This window comes from Pipra filicauda, unplaced genomic scaffold (assembly GCF_003945595.2).
Source record: "Pipra filicauda isolate LSUMZ 115617 unplaced genomic scaffold, ASM394559v2 scaffold23_size5868930_pilon, whole genome shotgun sequence".
Lineage (NCBI taxonomy): Eukaryota > Metazoa > Chordata > Aves > Passeriformes > Pipridae > Pipra > Pipra filicauda.
In genome coordinates, this window is record NW_024104354.1 from 3,529,390 (window position 1) to 3,548,706 (window position 19,317).

Sequence of the window (19,317 nt, forward strand, 5' to 3'; positions counted from 1 at the left end):
TGCAGTGATCTGTCAATAAAGGATACCTTATCAGCTATAAGAATAAAGCAAAAATTGTTTTGTGGGCTGTCAGCAGGCTGGAGACCATGTCATAAGAATTGATGAAAAAATAGCATTAAGGTGACTCCTGTAGCCTAGTTTGTCCTTCGTTAAATTGAGCTAGTGGAGGGCTGTAGGATTAATGTGTCAAGAAAAGTGGGCAGAACCATGTCAGTAAGGGAGCAAAAAAGATTGAATATTGAACTGAAAATCAATGAGGCAGTGATGATCAGAGTCTTTCAGACTTCCCCATACAAATTTATATCTAGGTACATTTATAAAATGGTATATGATTTAATAGAAATGCTGTAGATTATTATAAAGATTGCCACATAGCAATCTGTATTGGATTAACTATTTTAAAAGCTTTGATATCATATATTAAATCTTTTGAAGCTCTTCAGAAACAATAGCTTTTTTCCAAGTCATGATAGTATAAGTAATTATTCTTAATTGCGTATCCCCGTAGTAGTTTCCCTGGGATTGTATTAACTATCATGTCATTAACATCCAGTGTGCTTGGCAGTACTCAAAAGCCAATTTTTTTGCCTTTTTCCCTTTGACTTGCTCAGAGGGAGAACTAGAAGAAGAATGGCTGAAGGAGGCAGGTCTGTCAAATCTGTTTGGAGAGAGCTCTGGTGACTCCCAGGAAAGCATGGTGTTTCTATCCACACTGACCCGAACCCAGAGAGCAGCAGTGGAAAAGCGAGTAGAGACTATCACACAAACACTGAGGAAAAAAAACAAACAGCACCAGATTCCTGATGTCAGAGATATCTTCAGGCTACAAAATGACTCAAAGGGAAAAGTAAGTTCCTGTCTGTTGTTTTGTTTGATTCTGGCAGAGAGAAGAGGAACATGCAGGGGTGGGAGGAGAGGAGAATGACACACAAAAGGGATATTCCCAGAAGATTTTTCACTGATTTCCAAGGGAATTTTTGACTAAATTTACAGGAATGGTGTTCTTCCAGAGTTGACATTGCATTAAGTTATTTTAGTAAGTAAAAAGAAGTATGTATATTGGCCTTGTGTTGCTTAAAGGTGATGAATAAAACAACCAGTCCATAGTCAAGACATTAATCTGAATTAACTTTCATGTAGATGCAAAACTCATGACAACAATCACCCAAAGAGCTACCAAAAGCCCACTTTTACCTTTGGGTGGTAGTAACTCTTACTTACTGGTGCTCGTTTCCTTTTTTTTTTTAAAAAAAAAAAAAAAAGGAAAAAAAGAGACATCAACCTAACCTCCTCAGTTTTGGCTAGGTCTTTATGCTTATCACCTGAGGGCTTAAACCCCGTACTAACTCCCAGGGCCTTTGTGTGTTGTTAAACTGTGTATGGGAAGTTGCTCTGACAGGTCCTGAAAGGTCCCAGTCTCCTCTCGTGGAATGTTGAACAGTTCCTCTCCCATATGTAGGAAAGGGAAAGGAGGGAAATGGAGACTATGATTAGAATTCCTTTTCTGTGGAGAAGGGTATATGTCCTGTCTGCTCCCACAGAGCACTGAGATCTTCAACCTGATGGATATGCATGGCAAGTTTACCTGACCTCAGCTCTGTCCCTTATTGTCACTGCTGACGGTGCCATTCAGTGCAGTGGTGGTGGAAAGCACGGTGAATTTTGAGGAGATTTAACTTCCTCCTTCCCTCAACAACATCTTCTCCTTCATCAGCTCCTTTCAAACTCAGTTGCAGTGAAATGTAGTGGGGGAGTTTGTAAGCTCAAATGTGTGTTCCAGAGGCGCAGCTTCGCTTTCATTCTTTTGCCATGCTTGTGATTACAGAAGGGATATTAACTCCATAAAAGCTTCCCAGGATCTGATTTGTAATTGACTCTACCTAAAAATTACACGATCTAATAGCAGAGCAATTTAGGTAAAATATCATATAGCTTAAAGCAGTGTAATTTCTCTTTCACGGATGTTATTTCAGTAAAGCACAATAAATACTCATGTTCCTGTATTTAAGCTGCGCACTGTAATGTTTGAAAATCCTACGTCACAGCGTTCAGTAGACTTGTGTGTCTCTTAAACTGCATGTTTTGATATTGAAGACATCAGTGAGAAGAAATGCAAACAGACAAATGATTATAGCCATATAAGAAGCATAACACAGAAGGTTAAAAAATTTTTTAAATTCAGAAATAATGGAAAAAATCCTTCTAAACCTGTTTCCTTAACAGAAATAAAGCAAAACAAGTGTAGGCCCTCAAACCTGTGCTGCATTCCTTTCTCCAAAGCAAGATAATTACTCAGAAATCGTTGCTTGTGGTTATTCGTCTAATCTGTCACAGAAAGTGAAGTAGCTTTTATAACCTCCCTAGGTAACTTGTCTCAGTACTTTGTTACTTTTCCATGGTTAGAAAGCTTTTTATGTAACAAAAGAGGACTGAAGCCATCTGCAGCTGTATGAAGTCATTCCAGTTTAACAATAGCCTCCAAAAATCCTGTAACTTCCCTTCATCTGGAGGAAAGCAGGAGGAAAGGTAAAACAATAGCGTTGATGTTTTGCATCAACACAACTGTGTTGATGTCGCTCCTAAATTTCCTGCCATATTCCCAAAGAGAAGCTAGGCTTTTGGTACCTTGACAGCTTCCCAGTCTGCTTCTGCTGCTTTATGAAACAGTAATAATTTTTGGGGCAGGAGTGCTATCTTTTTCCTCCTCTCAGAATCACGAGTTAAAGAAAAAAAAAAAAAGAAAAAAAGAAGTGAATATACAGATCATGCTGGCAGAAGAAATCTTTAAAACTTGAATTTTTCTTCTCAGTAAGTATGGAGTTATAAATTGCTTGAGTAAAATACAATTAGAAATCTAGAGTGCTAAACATTCATTGTTAATTTGAGTTGCCAAAAACACAGTAAAAATAATGCAGGGGTAAAAATGTATATGGGTATATGTATACCCATATATATGGGCATAGATTTTCTGCATGTTCTGAAATATTTTTGCCTATAGTAGGAGTCATCCAGTTCATGGAATCTGACACATCTTGAGACTGGGTAGGTCTGCATTTTAGAAAGGAGAGGATGGTTCAAATCCTTTCCCATTTTGAAGTCTCTTCACAGTGTCCTGGCTTTGCTGTTGAAAATCAAAGCTGAAAGCACAGATAATAATGTCAGGCTGCCCTGCAAAAGGGATGAGATTGCTCTGTAGGGGAGGTGACTAAGATTTTGCAAGAGGAAGGAGTTTGGAGTCAGTCAGTGAAGTCAAAATGTCAAGTCAGTCAAAATGTCTCCTCCGGATTCCCTTTCCATATCCTTTCCAGTGCAAACTATGGCTTCAGGTCAAAGACTGCATTTTCTTATTCTTTGTCACTCTGGGAAATTAAGTCTTTCACCCACTTAGCCTTCTAGGAAGAGGAGAAATTGACTTAACTGCTTCTGTTTTAATTACCTAGATTTCAGATCCCCTTGGACTTTGGCAAAGGGTTTTCTGCTGAAACACTTCTGCATACCCCTGTATTGCGGGAGGGTGTGGTTTAATCCTGCACAAGGTCAAAGGAGTTTCTACAAGCATGCATTTGGTTTTTATAGGCATGCATATTTATTGTTTCTTTCTTAGGTCTGTGATGGAAGTGAACCCTCAACTGTGAGAACAAGTGAAAACAAAAATGAAACACACGATGGAACAAAAGGTAATACCAAATGACTTTCTTCTTTATTTTTTTTTCCTTTTTGTTTTTGTAGGCATTCAACTACACAAGCTCCTACGTGAGTCCATATTTCAAGTAACTTTCAGCAAAATAAAATTAAATTCTAATGAGGAACCTGTTCTGAACTGCATTGTTGGGGTGTAAAATTTTAAGCGTGGCTGTAGATAGTGTCCTTTGAGCCATCTGAGAAACCTGGTTTATTACCAGGGATCATCTTATAATTGAGCTATCTGAGAGAGGTCTCCTCTCACAGTTTATGCTTAAATCTTTCCTGATCCTTAATTTCTCTCTTCTGGTCTATCTCTGTTATACTGTACGTAAGCTCATCTGTGCATACGAGACAATAAACCTAAATGGACTATAAACATGAAAAAACAGTGAGAACTGGCTGTATATCTGTTGGGATGGAAGGAAAATGGTTGCTTACCTTCTTAGGGAAAATGAAAAGGAAATAACCATTCCCTGTGTGTGGGACTGGATTGTGTTCAATGGCGTGTAGATCACACAAGAAGGGTGCAGTACCCATGAAAGACCCCTTCATCTCACTGCCAGGATAAAGCATCACAGAAGGCCTTAGCTGATTCTGTAGTTTCTGTTTTGAGAGTGTGAATTTTGATGAAAGACTTTGATAGAGCTTTCTGCTGCTCTTCAGATCCAGTAATGAAAAGGTGGCTGTCCTGCATCATCTTAGGTTTCTTCAAAGTAGAGGTTGCACTATGTCTATTATACCACCATACCTACCACTGTAGAGATCAGGACATTTACTGGCAGCCATTTAAACTTTAAGATTGTTATTCTACTTTGTTTATATGTTGGGGTTTTCTATTCTGAGGGGCTGGATAGCACATAGGTTTTAGACTGAACCCTAATGCCACTTAGAGCAGGCAGATCAAGTTCCCTACTGCAAGTTAGTTATCTGTAATTAAGCCACCAAATAAAATTCTGCTCCAGATTTAGAATACTGATCAGTAGTATTTTGGAAAAATTTTTACTTTAGGATTAGACTCAGGAAAACAGCAATGGACAATACAGGATATGCATGGAAGTTGAAGTGGGAGAGATTAATAGAAACCAGTCCTGAATAGCACCAATACTGTGTGTTTTCAGAAGTGTGTATTTCCTTCCTTCCTTCTCAGCAAACCTCACTTCAGTCAGAACAGTAAAAAATTGGGAGGACTGCCAGACAGCTGGTTCAGCACAAGGGAAGGAAGATGCCTGGTGCTTGTGTCAATAAACTTCACTGCAGGATTCAGAGCTGGAAAATTACCAAGCAATTATTACAGAGTTTTTATCACATCTGGTTCTTTTTTTTCCCAGTGGCCCTGATGAACCCTTCAGAAATGGGAAGTTCTGAAAGGCAAATCCCATATGCTAGCTCTTCTCAGCACAGATTGTGATGCGGATGGCAAATGCAGCCTGCTTACATCCTGATACACTTCTGCATTTGTCAACGTGCTGAAATGGGCTCTGCTCCCAGGATTGGAGCAGGAAGGAAAAATCAGTTCAATTTGCAGTCAAACCATGGAAGTTTGGTGGTGTTAAAAGCACTGCACCTGTTTCAGTGCTGTGCTGTGATCTTTCCTCCAGAATGATGAGCAAATTAGTGTTATACAAACAGTGAATGAATTTAAGGCAAAAGCTAAGCAGTGCCTGATATTTCAGAGGTACTAAATATTTATGAAATCCAAATCCAAAGATGTTATTTTAAAATGGAAAACCTCTTTGACAGAGAAGTAGTCCTAGTTTTACCTGAAAAAATGCGAACATCATCTCAGACATTATTAAAAAAGCTTAAATTGAGATATCTTAAAGCTGCTCTGGCAAACAGTCTTTCTGACCATACTCCAAAGGTGATGACTCTGTTCCTAATTTGATATTTGAGTGCTGCATTCCCAAGTGCTTCTGCCAAACTGAAGATGTTAGTTGTTTACCCTTAGAGCGTATTTGAGCTGTGTGAACCTGTGTTCACTTCTCCTTTCTTACCAAACTGACACATCTTGTTTCTTGACCAAATAGTGCATACAAACACATAGAATAATACAAAACCATTACATTTTTATTCTTTTCTGCCTAATCCTGCTCAAACAGAACAGTTTAATGAGCTCCTTAGATTTTTTGTTTGTAGCTGCATATCTGAGTTTTTTTGGAAGGATGCTCACTTACTGGCTTTAAGTGCCTTTGTTTCGTATAGGTACGGAGTATGTCTACAGGAAACAAAAAGAAAATTCAGAATCGTGTGTTAAGCTCTTAAAAGAAATTATCATTTTAACAATCCATGACACTCACTAAAGGCCTGCAAAGCTAGCAGTATGTTCAACAGATACAAAAGAAAAATGACTGTGTTGGTTGAGACCTCTCAAGAAATAAAAAAGAAAAAATAAAACAGATAAAAAGTCAAATATTCATTATCTTAAATAGGGTAGCAGCAAAAATCAGTTTACTGTGAGACTGCAGTTGTCTTTCTGAACGCAGGATTAGCTCCAAGGGAGGAATGATAGATAAAAACCTTTGTATAAGGGCAATTTCAAAGCATAACAGTCTAGAAAATGGATGAAAGAATTGTGTGTACCATGTGTAATATGAGGGTAAAGAGCAGTGATGTTTGCTTCTTGATAGGGAAAAAGACTGAAATGTGGTTGTGTTTTTTAATTAAAGGGTTTATTTTTGCTTTTCATTTTAAATGATAAGCAAGGAACCTATAGCCAAAGTGATTATGTCAGTGAAACGATTAAAAAGTTTTTTATTTTCTATTTATAATCATCTATGAACTGGCATTTTAGAGAAACGCTTTGTCGGTCAAAAAAAATTGCTCTACCTTTCCAATTATAAATTAAGATCTATCAGCATAGCTCCATTGGGGTATACTCTAGATTCTCTAGCAAAACTAGGAAATAGCAAAGTTGACACTTGTGATGTTTCCTTGTTTTTTTTCTCAAGAATTCCCATCATTTTATGTGAACTTAAAATAGCTCTGTGAACCAAGGAAAGGGTACGAAACTCATATGTAAAATATGGTTTCCACATCCTCATAGACAGTATTTACATTTTATGTATCACATTTCCATTTCTCGCGTGAAATATTGCGTGTAGTTGGCAGATTGGCAGAACATCAAAGCTACTTCCTCTTACAGATGCTGCCTAGTTAAGGAATGCACAACAATAGGAGCAAGGCTATACAACCAAGAGGAAACTCCCCACAACAGCAGCATTTCCAGACCTCTAAAATGTGCACAGCATTACCAAGACATCTGCTTTACACAGCACCTTGGTACGACCAGAGTACTGAAACAGGAGCTACTGCGTTTTTGTTTGTTAACACCAGATCCCTCCTAGGCTGGTAGGAAGTATGTAGGTCATGTATAGGCTGCATTAGCACGACAAAAGTCTTGGGGGGATGGGGAACTGTTCTCATTCAGTTCAGATGCATTAAACATTTTACATGATATATAGGGATACACACAGGGAGGCCAAAGATTGGAGTCAGAGATGAATTTGACCTCGGATGTGTTTGCTTACTGAGGACTCATGTATCTCTGTACCAAAAGGAACAGCTCTAGTTTCAGGATCAGCTTAATCTTTAGCCTATGCCCTAGGTAATTTGGGATCTATGGAAAGTGAGCAGAAGCCACTCTGGAAAAAGCAAGTAATGAGTAACACGCACAACAGGCAAAATTTGGAAATGTTTCTTAGGCTAAATTGTCTTTGATGCTTTGTATTAAACAGTGTTATTTACAATATAATTTTCTTCTTGCTTCTTTCATGATATATTTTAACTTCAAACTGAAAAGCAATGGTTGATTTACTGTGAAATTGGGCAACTTCTTTTTCTAAAAGCAGAACTGCCTCTCCCTTTTGTTCCTTCTTTATTTTTTTTTAACAAAAATGTTCTAAGTTTATCTAGTATTTTCTTTAAGGAACAAAGAAAAAGAAGTAAGGCCATTGTTGTGTACTTAGTCCTTCCCTGTATCATGGAAACACACCCAAACAGTTTTGAAGAATCTAGACTTCTCAGTCTGAGGTGAGGACAGGAATGACAGAACAAATATATGATCTGTGTAATCACTTTTATTCCCAGATGTTAATGCTTTGGGTCATAGAGGACACATTCTCTTTTACTTTTGAAATTTTAAGAGCAGAAATATTTGCTGATTTGGTTGTGGGATGTTACAGTCTTTGAGGCTGGAAAGTGTTTGATGGCAAGAAACGTCTGAAGTCAAAGCTCTTTGGCTCTGCAAGACTCTAGGAGTCTGATGTTTGTTTGAAGTGGATTGCTCTATCTTTTCCTAATGGATAAATAGGAGAAAACCCCATGCCTTGGCAAAATTATTGAAGAAAACCTACAGAAGCTGAACCTTTATCAGAAGCTAAATTTTCAACTGACATAAAAATTGCAGAAAACAGCAAATTTGCAAACAGAAAGTCCATCCCTTACACAGCATTTACTTCTACTTAAAACTTACTGTTATGCACTGAATGGTGCTCACTGGTGCTGCTGTTGATTTTTAGGATTTTTTTATGGTGTTTTCAGGTCCAAAGTTCAATCTTGGAACAGATGAGCAGAAGAGCACGCTTGAAGTCATGCCATCTTCGGACACTGACATCAATTTGGAGATATCATTTGCAGAACAGGCAGCTAATCTCAAAGACAGCTCAGTAGGCAATATGTGCAAGGGTGGAGGGGCTGACACTCTTCTCCCGGTAGGTGTTTCCTATTTTTTCCTCTTTGTTTTTATTAGAGGTACTGTTTGCCTGAAATTTATCTGATAGTGAATGAAATAGATTTAGAAGAATTTTGCCATATTCAGCTTTGTGGTGATAGAACTTCTCAAGATAACTAATTTTTTGGAAATAGTATTCTCAATAACATGGAAATAACTACTTTGATGCCTATTTATATCCTTGTATAACAAAATTCACTCTGTATCTAAGCAATGATGAACTGGTAATATTAAGCTTTTTCCTGTTATCTGAGGGGAGATCCTTTATCTCTGTAATAAAAAGCTCTGTTGTCAATTAAAAATGGTTGGTGGATGACTGTGGAAACCTCGTGCAGCTATCCAGTGCAGGTAGGCGAGAGATGAAAATGAAGAACAGAATGGTCTAGGAAATTGAATGGCAGGAAATTAAGGATTAGTTTGAACTGTTAATAAAAAATGGCTCTTTCTGAATGAATCCATATAAATACAAAAGAAAATCCTCTAAGGGATTTTGTTGTTGATCCTCAGAAATCTCTTTGAGGATCTCTCCCTGCCTAACAGTTCATGAACATGCAGTTCATGAACATGCAGTTATGACCTGTAAACTACTGACTGGTGTGAAAATCCTCTGGTTTGTTTTGTTGTTTGTTTTTTTTTCCCTAACATTGCATGCAAACACCTCTGAGTAAACACAGTTTGTGAAGTAATGTTTCACTGTTCTTCAAACACTTAATTTAGATAAGGACATGTGCAGTTCTTCAAGTAGTAATTACCCAATGTATACTAGTTTAAACATTATAAACCAGACACTAATGGATACTTACAAATGGATTCTAAAGTGTTTGAGTCATGTTTCTGTAATGCAGCCTATAACAAGGAGATGAAAGCTCTACTCTAACTTCTGTGTATATGTATATATGCATAATACATACATTAGCTCTACTTCTAGCTAGGCTTGTGAAGGATTGGTCAAAGACACGGCTATGGGATTTCTTAGTGATAAAAAGAGCGGCAAAATTATAGGAAAATGAAGGGAGTTACCTATTAAATTCTACAGTTTGTATTTATTGGTTGCACTTTGTCATTGGCAGCTATTTTTAAAGAGACATGTTTGTGCAAGTCAATGAAAGCTCAAGGTGGGAAACAGGTACATATCTGCCATTTGTAAATTGTGTTTATATTTTGATATCTGCCCCTGTAGTCATGTGCCATAACCACCAATCATCTGTGCTATTGCTGGGTTTGTACAGGATGAGAAAATAATTCTGGAGTATAATATATCTTTCCAAATGGAAGAAAGTCTTGTCAGCCTTCCTACTCTGAGTCATGTGTACTGCTAATGTCAGGAACAGGCAAGAGTCTTACTTAGAAGCCTGCTGGTGAGAGATGGAGTTAGAAAGCTCAGTGAGCTGGGAAGTCCCTCTCGCTCACCTTTTCAACTAAATTCCTTATACTGATCTCTGACTGCAGCCTCTGAGCATTTAGCACAGTAGAAATGAGCTGTAATTAAGTATCCCCCTTCCCTAAGAAGAGAACCCTTTTATTATTATTTATATGGTAGCCAAATATTTTATTTTGTGTGCATAAGTGCAGGGGGATTTCTCTTCCAGTTTTACATGCATAGGATTGTTCATGGACAGACATTTCCACCACTATAAATTGGAAAAAGATGCAGAATTTGGAGGAGTGGGTAGGTGGCACGACAAAGCCAGACTTTCCTTGGGGGTGCCAGGTAAAAGGACAAGAGGTAATGTACACGAGTGACTAGCGGAGAAATTTTGTTTTGCAAAGTAAAGAAAGTCCCCATGAGAGCATTTAACAGTGAAACAGGTGCCCACAGGGGTTTTTTGGGAGTTTTCAAAATTCATTTGAACAGCACAACAAACAACCCAATCAGACTTTGAATTTAGCCTTGCTTTGAGCAGGCAGTTGAATTAGATGAACTCTAGAAGTCACCAGGAACCTGAATCTTCCTATCATTTTAAGATCATCTGCTTTTCAACCTGTTTGAGGGATTCTCCTGTGATTTAGTCAGTAACAGGAGGCTTCATGATGAAAGGTTGTGCCCTGAAGGAAGCACAGCCTTTGAGCTAAGTAATTTGTCATGACTTGGATTATTCACCCTGCTGCAAATCTCTGCTTTTAGAATTTCAGACTGCCGAAGGACAAAACAGGTACCACAAAGATTGGTGACCTGGCCCCTCAGGATATGAAGAAAGTCTATTCTTTAGCACTGATTGAATTAACTGCTCTCTATGACATACTTGGGACAGAATTCAAGCAACAAAAAGCTGTAAAAATCAAAACCAAAGGTGAGTTGGTGTTTTGTGTTCTGAACAAAATGCATCTGTTTTAATCCCGCAGAACAAATGCAGTTTGTTCAGAGAATCACAGAATTTTTATTTAGTATACGAATGTAATATAGGTCCTGAACAGCATTTAATTTTACATCTTAACTCAAGGCACACTCTAAACAAGTTTACTGGCATAGCCTCTCCAGCTACTAGACCCTTGTTTATTGTCTAAAGTTAAAACTCAAGTCAATCACTAAGCAGATAGGCTAAGGAGTGAAAAGGGTAAGTATCATAGTAGCATGCTCTGCAGCAAGAATTGCCTCACAGAAGTTTGTATGTGCTGATTTATTCCCGAAGAGCTCTTTGGGAATGTGCTCTTCATGTGTATTCTTTTCCAGCTCCCCTGAAGGTAGGTATTGGACTACTTTCACGGTTGAACTCAGTGGTCTTAAATGTCTTTTCCAATCCAAATAATTCTGTCATTCTGTGAGTCTACCTGACTTTTGCTTTCATTGCCCTTAGTGGGAGATGCTGGGAGCCTTTGTCACCTACTTTCTTGTTCTGTCTGGCAAACTTTCCTGTGTCATTTAGGCCTTACCCAACCAGTATTAGGCTATAATGCAGCTTTTATGCAGAATGGCATCATATTGAGTGGAAGATTTAATCTGTAGCAGAGGATGCAACATTGCATCAGCAACAGCTGCAACACATCTCGTTTTGCTCTGCAATCGATTGGAGCATATGCATAATCACAGTGCTTTTCTTGGGAACACAGAAAACATGGAAACTAATTTCAAGATGCTAGAGGTTTTCAGTGCTTTGTTTTGTTTTCGTATTTTTGGCTTCTGCTAAATGCTGTACAAGAGCTCAAAATGTGTTACCAGTTAATCACAAGCCTCCTTTGGCCATAACTCTGTTGTCAAGGTTCTGTGAATGTGATAGTGCAATAGCTCACTGTAAATGATTGAAAGCAACAGAGAGCATTGAGATATACAAGATACAATGGGTTCTTCGGAATACACTCTTCACTTTACAATAGTAGAAAATAGCTTTTTAAGTGCAAAAGGCATACACAGAAACATCTACAAGAACTTTATCCCTTAAATGCATTTTCTTCTTGAAGAAGACAGCTTGTGGTGCCATTAATAATCAGACAAAACGCTTTCTTCTCATGTATTTTGAGTCTTGATTTTAACTGCTTCTTCATACAGAATTTATTGTATTCGTGTAATGTTGAATTGATTAAAAACTTTTTTAAAAGTTAAAAAAGGTGGGCTAGACTCATGGAAATGTGTAGGAAATAGACAATGATCTGTCACTTTTTCTCCCAAGCAAATCTGCTTTTGCAATATACTGTCTTCAGTGCCTTATTGCTCTACCTGACCGTCACCTCATCACCCTTGAAGTGTTCTTGGACCAATTGATTCATACGGTGGTGGGTCTATTGGCTGTTCCCCTCAGTGCTGAGTATGTAAAAGATGATGAGAATATAGTTCTTTTGGGGAATGCTGTACTGTTCCCAGCCCTGCCTTTCTATTGACCTTCTGTAGTTTGTTTTTTACTTTTATTATTGACAAGATCTTCAAGATAATAAAGCTATGGGGTATGGATATTGACTGTATGTATGAGTCTGTTGTATTTTATAGATAGACTTTTTATGCTCACAGAGATACAAGAACTTTTTGATTTGGCATTGAAACTGATCTTTCTTTGACGTATATCACATTTCTTCAAGGGCTGACAATTTTTTTTAGTAATTGCAGCTGTTCTATGTTCAATATTGGCATGGCATCATACCAAGCAGCAGTTTTTAACTACATGTAGTGTTATATGCGGTTTCAGAAAAATTGCACATACAGCAATTATCAGTACTTCTGACAGACAAGTTCTATGTCAGCAGACTTTGGGTTAGTTATTACTAGTATAGCTCTCTTTTAATAGTCATTTACTTCTGGGTCATAAATACATGGGAGTCCCATTTACTTGAAGAATAAGGGTGGTTTTGCATCAGGGCTAGATTAACTGGCACTAGATTTCTTTTTTTTTTTTTTTATTTTAATTTGCATTGCCTTAGCACTATTGTAAAGGCTGTTTTCTAACCAAGAATTAACTGTCCTTTTGCTTTTTTTAAAAAAAACACAGAAACAATGAAACAAACCTTTGGTGAGTTGGTTATCTTGCTCTTCTGCCAGTGTTGTATAATTCAAGAACATGGAAGTTGAAAAACTCCTATTTCAAAACTATCATAGAGCGAAGTGCTCAGAGTAACTCTGAGTGATAATTATATTTGTCTCATTTTAGTAGCCAAGTTCTGGATGTTTTACTCTTTCCATTTGCATCTTAACTATAATAACTTGCATTGAGTAATGAAGATCTGCATTGCAGGGTCATCATCACACCCATTCTGTAAACCAGAACCACGCAGATGGTTCATTTATGCAGTTTGTTTCACTGTGCTGCAGAATGCGTGGATGGCAATTTGAAGTCAAAACAGAAGACTCCCGAGAAAGAGATGAATGAATCCTTTTAGCCAGAATTCTTTGTGTAATAACTTGATTGACAAAGACATTAAAACACTTTGAACAAAAGGTCAATAGCTCTGAATGTATTGAATAGACTTATTGCTTCAGAAAGATGGGTTTATGCCATTGTCACATGTACTGGAACAGATGTGGATAATATCTCCATTTCTTTTGCTTTATGCTTCAGACTCTGGCTTGTTTGGTGTCCCACTGTCAATTTTACTGGAACAGGATCAGAAGAAGGTTCCAGGAACCAAGATCCCACTGATTTTTCAAAAGGTAAATAGGCATGAACAAGTCAACTTGTTACATGCCTGCAGATGACAAACATAACCTTTTGTCCTGGATTTATTTGCTTCCTGTAGCAGTTTTCAGTATAATACTCTAATCTATCAAAGTTATTGTAACTTTTATTTGCAACTTTACTTACTAAATCAGTAAATGTGATACTTTTCTTTGTATCAGATATATTTTGAGTCAAAGTAATAAATTTAATTTTTTATTACAACTGATCTTCATGATTTAGTCAATTTTGCTAATAAGCCTGTGAAAACTAAAAATCAGTGTAGGAGCCTGCTTCAGCCAAATTCTATTTCATAAAGGTGGTGTAACTTCCATCCTCAGTAAGGCTGCCTCCTTCTTTTTTTTTTTTTTTTGTTTCCCAGAGGAAGTATTTGAAATTCTGTAGAAATTCTCAGTCCCCCAGGCTGAACCTATATTTCTAGGAAGTGGTTTTCTCCTTTCAGAAATTATTTGGACCACAAGACGGATGTTATGGGAGCGGGAATCCTGCTGGATAACTGCCTCTGGTGGTGACAGCAGTCCTTTTCCAGAAGACTTGTTGCCTTAGTACATGGGGGTATGCTTTGGCCCGTATCACCTCATAGTAATGGGGAAGATAAAGGGAAAGATAATGGAGACCCTGGATTTACTGCCCATGCACAGCAAGTCTCATTTCGTGAGAAGAAAAGAGACCACAGTGTGTGGACCTGTCCTAACACTGACAGAAACTCATCAATGTTTCAGTATGTTTGTGGATGTACTTGTTATTTTTTGAGAAACAGAAAATTCAAAGTAGTTTTGCATCATTCTCTGAAAACTACTGCTGTGTCATTCATGCCAGAAATTACTTCCTCAGGATCATAAAAATACATTTCTGGAAAAGAGGCTATCTAGAAAATAAGAAATCAAATTGAAAAAAGTGATTGATCACGGTGCTATCCTAGCACTGTCATAAGCATAGTTCTGCAGGAAGAAAATTCTACATAAACATTAATCACTTATAGATGTGATTTGTTTTGCAAGCTGCAGATGTCATTTGGAGTACAGTTTTACTTTAAATGAGAATATGAAAATAAAAAAGTTTCCCATTTCTTCTGCCTGTTCTATACAGCACATGCTTTCCAAGAATGGGGGATTTATATAAAGTGCAAGAAAGAACATTTTTGTGCATTCTGCTTTTTAAATGTACCTTGTTTATCACTAAAATGAAACAAAGCAAGCTAATAGGAGTGCTGCTTAATTAAAAACAAAAACACACTGAATTTTTATTTAATTGAGGAATTTCAGTTAAAAATAATGACATAATTTAACCTAGGGGGTTTCTGACTGGAAAATCTGAGGGTAATAGCAATCTGTGTATCTCTGTCAGAAGTTTCTGCTGACAGTAATTCAAGTCTCTGGCCTGCTAATGAAGCCATGCAAAGCAGCCCTGATAGAGCTGAAGAGGGGATTTCCCATAGGCAGGAGGCTGGTGGTTGCCAGCAGCCACCTCTTGGCCAAGGGGAGGCTTGTCACTGTGTGTGAAGGAGTTGAGGTCACCAGTAATGCCACCAGATCTTGCCTCCCCCAGACATTGTAATGATGGCAAATCACAAAACGCCCAAAGCGTCTTCATGTTCAACACGTGAGAGTGGCAGCCATTGATCTGGTGCAAGCCAGATACAGTGAGAGTTGGATAGGGCCAGTTAGCACTTTTTTTTTAACCCTGGAAAATACACCAGCGTGACACTACTAGTGCTGTTTTCGAACTTTGTAGTTTTTTCTGTCTGATCTTTTTTATGGCATTTATCTGTTACATAAATACGGTGGTAGGTAAACCCCCTTTAATTTCTGTAACGGGAGAAAGCACAACTGTGTTGCATAATTTTTCTTATTCAAGAGCTGGCACAGGAAGGCATGTAACAAAGGCACTGCCCTAGTTAAACATCATGAGAACTATTTGTGCTAAAATGATGTCATCAGCTTTTGGCGCTTCCAGATTTCTTTTGTATACTCTTAAATCCCTCCTTCAGTGAATGCTTCTAGGAATATCTTTTAGAGAAAAAGAATTTATGGTACCTGTTTGAAGTACTTTTACAGAATTTCTGCAAATTAGCCATGTGTAGGATTGCAAACTGTTGAGTTTGTTAGAACATCAGAATTTGCAAATTGGAGATTTCTTCAAAGCCTAGAAGTTCTTAGTTCTTCTCTAGTAAAGTCCTGAAGAAGAGTATTTATGAGAAAATTAATACTGTATCTCTAATGTTACCTTAATTGTTTTGATTTGGAGACATTTTACAAGTGTAGTAATTGGGATTTGATTTTGAAGGTAGAGTAATTTTTTGGAAAAAATTCTTCTGTCTTCAGAGAACACTTGAAGGAGGTAAAAAGCATACAGTTTTCTTTTAATAAAATAGACAAACTCTTCTTCAGTAGTACTCATAAAAAAGGTAAGAACCGTATTAAAGTTTTCTTTTATAACAACTGTAATCCATTTACAAACTGTTTGTTCCTCCACTTGTTACACATCTGTGTGCACAAATGCATGCATACACATATGCTTACGGAGATACAAGCATAAAGGCTCCAATATATCAGGACTGTCTTCCAGTAATTTTTATCTGGCATCTTTGTTCATGCAGTTTGGTTTGTGTTTGACAGCTGATTGCCCAGATAGAAGAGACAACTCTGGAAACAGAAGGACTTCTTAGAATACCAGGAGTTGCAACAAGAGTAAAGGTAAAACATTGCACAGATTCTTAACATCCCCCAAAATGTATCCGTATTTTCTGATTTTATTTTGTCATACAAATATATTCTAATTTCACATTGTTATGAAAATCTTCAAAAACAGAAAGCAAAATCTCTTTACAAAGAAAACTGAGTTATATTAGCCAGAGAGCTGATGGTTTCATCCAGTGTAGTCTTAGGGAAAAGACCGGAGTCCAAAATTGAAGGAGAGTTCAAGCTGCATTTTGAATTCAATTGTGCCAAAATATCATTAATTCTTGGCATGAGCTTTTCAGCCCTTTGCTTTTTCCCTGAACCAGCTTAATCATATGAACAGTTCCTACACAGTCTTTCTACCCCAGGAGGAAGCTTTTCTCTGGCATTTTGAGCCTATTTTAGTAGCTAGACTTAACCTATGTTATAGGGCAAGGCAGGCAGCACGCACTGAAGAACTCTCACATTGGTTTTTATGAACAGCAATATAACTACTCGGCTCACCAAGTGCAATCATAGAATCGTAGAATCAGCTGGATTGGAAGGGACCTCTGAGATCATCAAGTCCAACCCTTGATCTGCTACCGCTGTGGTTTCTAGACCGTGGCACTAAGTGTTAGGCACGTCTGTGCACAGGGACACTTGCAGAGTGAGTGCCAATTACATGCAGACTCTTCCCCAGTATTTGCCTTAACGCAGGAAACTAAGTACACAGTATGATTCTTGCCAAAAGTCAATGTGTTAAAAAGACGGCCTGAACTGGCCTTAAATTCTAAACAGAAAGGACCATTTAAGTGGATTCAGCTGTCCAAAGACGTCTGCCAGCCTCTGTTGTGTAGAACTTGGTCCAGCAACCGGTTCATTAGAAACAACTAAAAGAAGGGAATGTTATGGAAATTGGTTTTCTTTATTTGCCAGTAACTAAGATACTAATTTTTTTCAGTTTTCCTCTGTTCTTTATTTTTCACTTCTAATCAGTTCCACAAACTGGAATGATTTCTGAGTGATTTTCTTTATTTAATTGTTTATTCTTTGATTTTATTAACTTAATATGATTTCCCAGTGAGGGGATCATTCACTATTTGGCTTTCATTAATATTTTTAATTGCTTCTTTAAATCAAGCAATTGTTTTGTTAGCAAATATATTAAGTTCTTTTACTTATGCAAATAGAAAATTTTAAGATAACTAAAGACTGATTTTTTCTTTGTTTTCTTAAACTGGAAAAAGAAAGTATTTTCCTCATTATGTAGTTTTATACAAAGACACAGAAAAAATATTTTACTATCATGTTCTATAGATTTTAGAGTTATTAAAAGATGCATTGGTTGTACCCATAGCTAAATACATTTACTTTAAAATCCAAGCATTGGATCACTAGGACACAATTGAAATTTCCACTCTTGCCTCTCATATGAAACAATTCATTTTATCTGTATGTTTAATACTGTATTTGCTGCAGTGATTTGGTCTGAATGTGGATGGAGGAGCTGATGAGTCTCGGGGGAGAATTTTCATCTCTGTTTCTAAAGCTTGCTTTTTTTGATGATCAGGAAATCATACCCACTTGACTTTAGACATCTGAGTTACAATCATTGCACCTTTGAACCCCAAGCATAGTGAAGACAGATCTCTCTTAAGGACACTTGAGAACATCCAACTGTTAATATCAATCTAAGTGTCCACATTTTCTTTGGAAATAGATCTTTTTTCCATTTTGACAAAGTTAAATTTAATAAGAATGGTATCTTAAAAATGTATCTGGTATCATCTCTCCAGTGTGCCCTTCTTTTCCAGATTAATAATTATGGCCATATTTTTCCATAGCACTTACATTGCAAAACAAGCCAACGTCTCTGTCCTCCTTTTCTGTCCAGAGTAACTGAGTCTAGAAGAAGGGAGTGACCTGTGAGAGGTGCCTCAGGGCCACTGGCCCTATGTGGAGGCTACTTCCCACTCTGCAAGTCTAGGAAATAAATGAAGTGGATGTGAGGCCTGGACTAATGCCTAGCAATAGACGAAGAAGGACTTGGTCTTTGCAGCGTGTTCCCATTTGTACATCTCTGAAAGCCCAGTTGTAGCACTGCCATGGGAGCAGGGCAGGTATATGGTAATGTCTGCTGCCAACAATATTTCACCCTTTCCCAACCGTTAGGATGTACCACTGAGACTTTCAGTACTGTTTATTCCGCTGCATAACCTCATGATTTGCAGTACAGTATTTGCCCCCTTCCATAGAGGGCACATTTGACATGTGCAGTGCTAGGCAAAGCTGTATGTGCCCAGCAACATGGAGTTCCCTATAGATGGCAAGACCCCCAGCTATTGAGTCACATCTTTTCCCTATGTTTTAAAAAGAGAACCAGCCTCACCTTACTGTGTATTTTGATAGGAATCTGTGCCAACACATGTAATTGCCATATTTTTTTCTATGAAAATGTCCGTGCATACATTACAGCAATACTTCTGGTAGTAGTTTCAGAATTGCTATATATATCAGACATGTCTTAATATTTGAGGGGAGAGGAAGTCATGACTCTTACGTGCTTGAGTGTGTTATCTGTTTCTTATTGTATATTCCTTACGGCCCTGAGGCAGGCCCTTGAGATTCTTCCTATATGATTTGACTGCTGCCTATTACTACATGTTTGCTTGCAGTACTTCTAATCCCCAATTTATCTTTTCGTAGCAAAAGATCAGTGGCAGCTGGAGTTAAGTGATATGTCAGATGTCCTTTTTCCCCCCTGTTTCAAAGTATGGAAAGCATTGCTGTGTGTGTGATGTGTGACTTCCAGCAGCCGAGTGTTACTGGTGCTCTCTGTATCTACTGCCTTTCAGACTCTTTGCCAAGAACTGGAAGCAAAATTTTATGAAGGGACTTTCAACTGGGAAAATGTAAAGCAGCATGATGCAGCAAGTCTTTTAAAACTCTTCATCCGTGAACTGCCTCAGCCACTTCTCACTGTAGAATATCTCAAAGCTTTCCAAGATGTACAGAGTGAGTAGTGTCCTTTCTGTCTCAGCTGAAAGAATTGATACCTGTGCAAATAAGTGCCTCTATGCTGTAACAGTATTTTCACTAGTAATATGTAAAACTGAGAAACAAATTGAATAACAACAATGCG

The 19,317-nt window shown here is 37.7% G+C and overlaps 1 protein-coding gene across 3 annotated transcripts in view; it reads left to right on the forward strand.

Moving 5' to 3' along the window:
* The window catches only part of ARHGAP18 (Rho GTPase activating protein 18), a 95,098-nt gene that overhangs the window by 58,975 nt on the left and 16,806 nt on the right, over positions 1-19,317 (forward strand). For all 3 annotated transcript variants that reach the window (XM_027751965.2, XM_027751958.2, XM_027751974.2), the window contains exons 3-9: positions 612-847; positions 3,605-3,677; positions 8,224-8,393; positions 10,539-10,704; positions 13,396-13,487; positions 16,131-16,208; positions 19,031-19,190. In XM_027751965.2, coding sequence (XP_027607766.2) covers positions 612-847; positions 3,605-3,677; positions 8,224-8,393; positions 10,539-10,704; positions 13,396-13,487; positions 16,131-16,208; positions 19,031-19,190 — 975 coding nt within the window. The remainder of the gene's footprint in view (positions 1-611; positions 848-3,604; positions 3,678-8,223; positions 8,394-10,538; positions 10,705-13,395; positions 13,488-16,130; positions 16,209-19,030; positions 19,191-19,317) is intronic.